Consider the following 9,376-nt stretch of genomic DNA (forward strand, 5'->3'; position numbering starts at 1 on the left):
ATATATATATATATATATATATATATACATATAAATATGAATATGTAATGTCCATACATCTATGTGTCTATGTATATATATCTTTATGTTTGTGTGTATATGCGTGTGTGTATACACGTGCATAGATTTTCATTATATGTATGTATGTGTGTGTGTATGTATGGCTGTATGTACACACACACACACATATATATATGCTTAAATTTCTATTTAACTTCATTACAGGCCATCAATCATTGGGATATATGATTCAGGTGCTGACCGTTATTTAAAGTAAGTGGACTTCATATAATCTTTATATAGCATGTTTATATGTGAGTGTATTTTGAATAATTTATCTTTTACTCATTTCAGTCATTAGACTACAGTCATGCTGGAGCACTGCTTTGAGGTATTTTAGTCAAATGAATCAACCCCAGTACTTTTTTTAAAGTCTGCTACTTATTCTATCGATCTCTTTTTCTGAACTGCTAAGTTACAGTGATGAAAACACACCAACACCATTTGTCAAGTAGTGATGGGGGAAAAAAGAAACACAAGACACACACACTCATGGCTGGCTTCTTTCAGTTTCTGTCTACCAAATCTACTCACAAGGTTTTGTTTGACCTGAGGATATAGAAGAAGATACTTGCCCTAAGTGCCACACAGTGGGACTGAACCCAGAATGATGTGGTTGGGAAGCAAACTCCTTACCACACAGCCACACCAACACATACATCAATCAACTTTCTGTTTCTTTGTCTATACACACGTGCACTCTTCCAAAAACATGTGTAATGAATATGCATACGTTTATAAATGTATTTATATGCATATTTATGTGTGTGTGTATTTCGTACACATGTGCATGTGTATGGATATGTGCTTGTGCGTGTGCGCGCGCGCGCGCGCGCGCGTGCTTGTGTGTGCGTGCGGATATGTATATGCATATCTCTTCTGCAAGCTAAATTACATATGACAGATATTAATTCAGTATCTAAGTGCTATAAACCAAAGTGATACAAAGAACTAGTTATTTGTCAGCCTTCCAGCAAAATGTCCATATATCTTGTGTATCCATCAATTACATTACTTACAGAAAACGGAACTCTTGCTGACTGTTTTCCTCTTTCTCCTAGGGATTCAAATCACTTTCTTTTAGCTTCTAAAAGCCTCACATCTCAACTGCCATGCAACCTTCACAACTCCGACAATATTATCTTTGAATATAGTACTGCCTCAACTGTTACATACAATTATGCATGTTTGTGACATTAGATACACTAATTTACTAAAACAAATGCACACATATACATATACATGTATGTATATATGTATGTATGTATGGGATAAAATGGAGAATAGTGATCATTGATGTAGAATTTCTTCAGAGAAGCTGCAGTAGGAGTGTAGAATCGATTGTTCTACAAAGTGATTTGAGGTGGGGTGGACATCTGGTGAAAATGAATAATAAAAGGCTTCCTAAGCAACTTTAGTATGGTGAGTTGAAAGATTGTGAAAAGCCAGAACATAAACCCAAAATAAGGTTCAAGGACTGCTTGAGAATTGCTCTGGCACAGACAGGAGGTTTAGTTGTTGATTGGAAGAGGAAAGCACAAAAATGAAATTGAAGTTTGAAAGAGAGAGAATGAAACATGAGAAGATCAGGAGAAAACTTAGAAAGAATGAATCAGTAGAAGATGAAAGAGTATTGATTTTTACATGCGTTATTTGTAGGAAGAAATGTTTGAGTCATGCAGGCCTGGTCAGCCATCAAAGAAGCCACGGAAATCAACCCCTTGTAAATTATGATACAGCTCTTGTCGACAAGAGACTGTGTGCAATTTGTGGAAAGTATCCTGTTTAGTTGGAGGATTAAAAAGACATGTCAGAAGACTTCCTTCTATGGCACTGGTACCTTCTGCAAATCTTTGGTGGGGCTCAAGAGTTACATAAAGGCTTCACGCTGCATTATCAATGACTCATTTCAATGATTCTTTCTAGCAATGGCTTTGCTTGTATACAAGAAAGCAGCCACAATGCATGTATGTAACTTTAAATGCACTAATGTATTAAAACGAACACACACACACAGACACACATAAACATACATGTGCAAATGTATGTGTGCATTTATGTGTGAATATGTATATACGCATTTACACACATGCACGCATATATATATGCATATGTATGCATGTATGTGTGTATATGTATATACATACATATGTATTATGTGTGGGCATCTACATATGCATACATGGATATGTATATATACATACACAGAAACATATTTATCTATGTCTGTCGATCTGTTTGTCTGTCTGTCTGTCTGTCTGTCCCCTTATCTCACTCTCTCTATCATCATCATCATTGTTTAACGTCCACTTTCTATGCTAGCATGGGTTGGACAATTTAACTGAGGACTGGTGAACCAGATGGCAACACCAGGCTCCAATCTGATTTGGCAGAGTTTCTACAGCTGGATGCCCTTCCTAATGCCAACCACTCCTAGAGTGTAGTGGGTGCTTTTACGTGCCACCGGCACGATATATATATTTATATATATATATATAGAGAGAGAGAAAGAGGGACATATATGTGTATTACAGTCTATTACAGTCTGTTACAGTCTGTCATACCGGCCATGATGAAATACCACAAGGTATAGAAAATACATATTCGCCTTTATATATTTAATCCTTTATATTGCACACTCAATATTTCATATATTCAATAAGACATTCAATACTTCATTTCATTGTACCATCCATTTTTATATTATATATTATATATTCCATATTCTATATCCCACATTAATCTTACAAGAATATAAATAAAACATAAAAAACAGACAGAGTTGGAACTCTTTTAAATAAAATAACATATATATATATATATATATATATATATACATATATAAATGTGTGGGCATGTGCGTGTGTGTATTTATACATGTGTCTACACACACATGCTTGTGTGCATGTGCACAATATTTGCACATATGTTAAAGACCAAACAAGGAATGGGAGAGATGAAAGTAAAAGAAAACACATTTGACTGTGAATAAAACAGAAAAATATTGGGAGAATTGCTTCATATTGTTTCACAGAAACACACTTGTCCAAATATCATGCAGCTATTTGCACTGAATGAGTACCTCCTTTGGTTAGAGAATAGTAACTGTGCTGGATGGGTGGCTGGATGGCTGGTTGATTGGATGAATGGATGCATGCATGCATATTAGCACACATACATGATGATAGCTGTCCACCAGGGGCAGACTGAGAATATTAAGGGCCCTTGGGTATAACTGTTCACTGGGCCCCTTAGCTTTGATAACAAAGAGTTAACATGTAGAGTGTGGGCCCCTCAGAGCTCTGGGCTCTTGGAAAGTGCCTGATTGACTGACAGCTCAGTCCACCCCCTGCTGTCCACTCATGATCAATGAAGACCATCACTGATAATTGAAAACAGATGACCTCATGATGCTGAACATTTCAGATGAGATGTCAAAGGACCAAGATACATGGTGCCTTGTAATACTCAAGAAAACTCATCCTCAGTAGAAGTGTTAAGGTCACTCCCCCTGGTGAAGAGGATTAGTCTTGTGTCAATGAATTCATGTCAGTGCCACATGAAAGTGCTTGTGCTGGTGCCATGTTAAAAGCACCATGCATACACTGTAAAGTGGTTGGCATTAGGAAGAGCATTCAGATGAAGAGAGCAAGCCGAATTAAACTGGAACCTGATGCAGCTCCCCAGCTTATCAACTCTGATCAAATCGTCCAACCCATACCAGCATTGGAAAACAGATGTTAAAGGATGATGATGATGATGATTGCACCCAGACAAATTTATACTTTACGCTTGTGGTTACGCTGGTGACTAATTAACCCAGCTCTTGATTAACATATATGTCTGCAAATATTGCAGACCATACTTATCTCATTCACTACACTGGTGATGTATCTGTGAGCATCTTGCTTAAATTCTGCTTAAAAAATGTTTTTTCAAAAATACCAACATATACAAGACGCATAGTTTAATGATATATATAAGTATGCTATATATGGCTTTGTGTGTTTATGAGTCATCAACAGTTATTGCTATACTCATACATACTCTAACTTACAGGTCTGCTTGACCAGAGCTAACCTGAGCTATTCAGAAACTATTTAGTCACACCATAGTATGAGGTGATCAATATGGCAATGCCAGAAATCTCTGTGACCAATAAGAGTGTTGCATGTAGCAATTACCAGTGTTTGTTACATCGTTCATTAATCTAATGAGAAAGTGGACAACTTTTTGTCAAATTGATCCATATACACAGAAGTATTTTGGGAAACTTCTATCTTTATATGGATGTGTGTTTCATATACCACCACCACCATGTCACCGTTGTCATCATCATCATCATTGCCATCGTCGTCATCATCATCATCATCATCATTTAATGCTTGCACTCCATGCTGGCATTAGTTGGAAAATCTGAAAGGATCCCATAAGTCAAAGGACCATGTCATGCTTCAACATCTAGTTCTAGTGTGGTCACTATAACTGAATTCTCTTCCTAATGCCAATCACTTTATAAATTATACAGGGTGGTTTTTTTTTGGTGGGGTGGGGGGTGGCTAATGGTGTTTTGTTTCATCATTATCATGTGCTACAGAACCTGTCTATTGACTAAATACACAACACTATGTGTTACAATGAATATAAACATTGTCTATACAATATGCTCTTGAAAACTAAAGAAGAGAACAGCTGGTCCTTCTTTTCTTGTCTCTGAGTATATTATATAGACACATATTTTACATTTGAATAAACACACAATGCTGGTTATCAAATTTATTGACATGTTTCATAATACATTATCACTAAACACACACAAATACACACATATCAGGCACGTACCGTCAGTAATTACTCAGGGTAGGCAGTTAGCAACGTTTATGTAGTAAAACACACAAAAAATTTTAAAAAAAAGCGAAACACAGGCATGTGACTGAGATGGAGGCAGATTTACTTCTGCCTTTATAACACATAAAGAAAATGTTGTTGTAGGAATGTGTGTGTGTGTTGGCACTCCGTCGCTTACGACGTCGAGGGTTCCAGTTGATCCGATCAACGGAACAGCCTGCTCGTGAAATTAACGTGTAAGTGGCTAGGCACTCCACAGACACGTGTACCCTTAACATAGTTTTCAGGGATATTCAGCGTGACACAGTGTGACAAGGCTGGCCCTTTTTGAATTACAGGCACAACAGAAACAGGCAGTAAGAGTAAGAGAAAGTTGTGGTGAAAGAGTACAGCAGGGTTCGCCACCACCCCCTGCTGGAGTCTCGTGGAGCTTTAGCTCAATAAACACTCACAACGCCCGGTCTGGGAATCGAAACCGCGATCCTATGACCGCGAGTCCACTGCCCTAACCACTGTAGGAATGTACACAGCACGTGTACTACAGCAGTCCTGTGCATAGCTTTAATACTGAGATTGAAAGGCAGGGGCGAATTATGCCTACCTAATCTACAAAAAGGTAAAATATTTTGTATTTTATGCAGAGTAATCAGAGTAACCTTCTAATTTTATTGAATTAGGTGCATATTTTGCCATAAAAGGAAAATGGTACTATTGATCTATTTTATTCAGGGTAGGAACTGCCTACCTTACCTACCCTGGTGGCACGTCCCTGACATATATATATATATATATACACCTTTTACTTATTTCAATCATAAGAGTGCAGCCATGCTGGAGCACAATCTTGAAGAATTTTTAATTGAATGAGTTGATCCCAGTACTTCTTTTTCTTTAAGCTTAGTACTTATTCTATCAGTCTCTTTTGCTGACCCACTAAGTTATTGAGACATAAACACATTAACACCAGTTCTCAAGCGGTAGTGGAAGACACACAAAGACACACACATATATACATACATACACATACACACACACACACACATATATTATTTATATATATGCACTCACACACACACACATATGCATACATACAATAGGGTTCTTTCAGTTTCTGTCTACTAAATCCACTAACAAAGCTTTGGTCTGCCTGAGGCTATAATAGAAGAGACTTGTTCAAGGTGCCATACAGTGACTGAACTTGGAACCATGTGGTTGGGAAGCAAGCTTCTTACCACAGAGCCATGCCTGCACCTATATATCATAGGTGTGAAGTCAATGGAAGCAATGGAAGCAGTGCTTCCCTTGAAAATTATAGAAACAAAATTGAAACTATATTACTTATTTTTCATAAGATCATTCTTCTAATGTTCTGTAAAATTAATATAAACTACCTGACATCATAGGCTTCAGAATTAGCATGAGACAAGCAGTGGCAGATGACCCCAAAAAAAAGTCTGTGCAAGGGAAGCAACACGAGCTGTTGCATCCTTTTCAGTGTAATATCTTAACATTTTTTCCGATAAAAATGCCACAAAGACAATTTTTTCTAGTAAGAGCTGATAATGAATAGTTCTAGATACTAATAAATACTTATATGCTTAGATTAAGTTTCTGTCAATTCGCAATACTTATGATATATATAATCTTACATTGTTATGTAACACTTACATAGGAAAAGGGAAGCAAGTTGACATACTGCTTCCATCAGAAAAACAGTGAAAAGATAACATGCGTATAGTTGTCTGCGTTTATTCAACTAATATTTGATTCAAATATCTATGCAACAGAAAATTTTGGTCATTGCTTCCCCAGCCAGAAAGATCACCGCATACTCCTGCGATCATCATCATCATCCTCGTTTAACGTCCACTTTCCATGCTAGCATGAGTTGGATGATTTGACTGAGGACTGGTGAACCAGATGGCTACACCAGGCTCCAATCTGATTTGGCAGAGTTTCTACAGCTGGATGCTCTTCCTAACGCCAACCACTCCGAGAGTGTAGTGGGTGCTTTTATGTGCCACCGGCACAAAGGCCAGTCAGGCGGTACTGGTAACGGCCATATATTTATGTGTGTGTGTGTGTGTGTATAAATAATTATATATGTTTTATGGAAGTAACTTGATTTTAAGCAATGCTATTGGTTGATTGTTCTCTTAAATATGAGTAGCACAGATGTAACTTTTCAGTCCTGCTAGGAACCGACATTTCTTTTGCACAGATGTGGCAATGATGAGTGTCTCTGGCAGCTGATGATAAAAGAGCTTATCCTTCATACTGTCACCTGCCTTCATTCAACTATGGAATTTTTCATTTAGTGTTTTGCCTTTCTTGACTACAGCCAACCATAGTATGCAACACATAATAGAGAAGTTAAAGATCAAGCAATACCTATGCCTGAAGCTTTTTAAAGTGAGAAAAGGATTTGTACCAGGCCAATCCCACTCACTTGACAACATATGCACTTTTAGTGCTACTGTCAACACACACACATACACACTCTTTTAATTATGATACCAAAGGCATGTAACCTGGTGGTTAGTGCTTTGGGCTCAAGATTGTTTGGTCAAAGGCTCAATTCCTGAACTGGGTGGTGCAGGGTGTCCTCAAGTAAAGCATCTCATTTTACATTGCTTCAGTTTACTTTGCTGGGAAATAAATATTCCCCTAATGATACTGAAGGTCCCATCTCTCTCTCTCTCTCTCTCTCTCTCTCTCTCTCTCTCCCTCTCTCTCCCTCTCTCTCTCTCTTTCTCTCTCTTTTAGTTGCATCCTGAATGTCCTGCTGGGCCAAAAATGGAAGCACTGAAAAATAATTATGAATTATTTGCTTTATTCCTTAAGAAGAGAGTCTCTGATTGTAGGGACTTAAAAATGAGATTTTGCAATATCATTCCTTTATGGAGAACATTATTCACTCAAATGAAGTGAAATAATTTAATTTGAGAATATTCTTTCTATTCATCTTACATTATAGTTTGGTTATAAATATTTTTTTCTTTCTTTCTTCAGTCTTGATGTCTTGCAGAGAACTGAACATATTGGTGAGAGTGGTACCCTAGTATGGCACCTCAGCCTTGTCCTACTTGCCACTTGGATTATTATTTATTTCTGTGTCTTTCGAGGGGCTGCATGGATCGGGAAGGTTTGTTACACCTTTTTTGTTTGCTTTATATGTTTTTATCTGTCCAAGGTGGCAAGCTGGCAGAATCAGTAGCATACTGGACAAAATGCTTTGCAGCATTTTATCTGTCTTTATTTTCTGAGTTCAAATTCCTCCAAGATCAACTTTGCTTTTCATCTCTTTCAGGTCAATAAAATAAAATACAACTTGAACACTGGAGTTGATATAATTGACTAGCCCCACCTCCTACAAAATTTCAGGCTTTATATCCTATAGAAGAAAGAATGTTTTATCTGCCTGTCTTTTATTTTATGTTTGTCTGTCTACCTTTTCTTTTATATGTTTGTCTGTCTGCAGGCCAGCCTCTTTTTTCTGTGTTTACTATTGATTTTCTATACAGAATTATCATCATTTAACATCACAATATTCAAAGTAATTAACAATGTAATAATCTCTATCTATTCTACTCATCATGATGTGTTGTTTAAGTGGTATGCACTTTAATCAATTTAACTATTGAATGATATCAAAATTATAGCCAAAAGCTTTAATATAATGGAACAATGTTATGAAAATCTATAAATTTCTGCATCAAAATAAAAATATGAACATTTAAAAGAAAGGGAATTTCTATTGGTTCTGCTAGTAATTAATAGTTAGAATTAATTTATAGCCCTTCTGTAGCTATACTTCATATTATATTAAACTGAAACTCTACAGGAAACATGTGACTTTGTGGATAGGGAGTTGGACTCATGATTGTAAGATTGTAGTTTCAATTCCTGGACTGGGCAACACATTGAGCAAAACACTTCATTTCAAGTTGCTCCAGTCCACTCAACTGGCAAAATTAGTAATCTTCTGACGGACAGGCGCTCTGTCCAGTGGGGAATATATACATCACAAAAACCATAAAATTGGGCCTATAAGTCTATATGACTTGGGAATGATCTTTATCCTATATCCTGAAACTCGAGAAGGCATCATTGCCACCACTGCCACCGCCGCCGCCGCCACCACCGCCACCGCCACCACCACCACCATCATCATCATCATTCTTAAAACATTCATTTTTCCATACTTGCATTGGTCAGATGGAATTTGATGAGGCAAGTTTTCTATGGTCAGATACTTTTTACGTTGCCAACACATTTTTTGTTTCCAAGCAAGGTAAAATTTCCTCATAACTGGACATGTTTTCATGGAAGGCTGAAAACGAATAACACTGCTTCTATGACAATGACACACATTTACAACAATCAAGCAATGTCAAGATAAGGAGGCACAAACACACACAGATACTTACATACATTCATACATACACATATATATGCATGTATGTAC

General features: G+C 37.1%; 1 protein-coding gene across 1 annotated transcript in view; it reads left to right on the forward strand.

Annotated features, from left to right (window-relative positions):
* The window catches only part of LOC106874357 (sodium- and chloride-dependent taurine transporter), a 42,237-nt gene that overhangs the window by 5,234 nt on the left and 27,627 nt on the right, over positions 1-9,376 (forward strand). Inside the window, exons 2-3 of the mRNA XM_014922068.2 lie at positions 226-273; positions 7,921-8,053. Of these exons, the coding sequence (XP_014777554.1) occupies positions 226-273; positions 7,921-8,053 (181 nt within the window). The remainder of the gene's footprint in view (positions 1-225; positions 274-7,920; positions 8,054-9,376) is intronic.

Source organism: Octopus bimaculoides, chromosome 2, assembly GCF_001194135.2.
Source record: "Octopus bimaculoides isolate UCB-OBI-ISO-001 chromosome 2, ASM119413v2, whole genome shotgun sequence".
NCBI classification, from domain to species: Eukaryota; Metazoa; Mollusca; class Cephalopoda; order Octopoda; family Octopodidae; genus Octopus; species Octopus bimaculoides.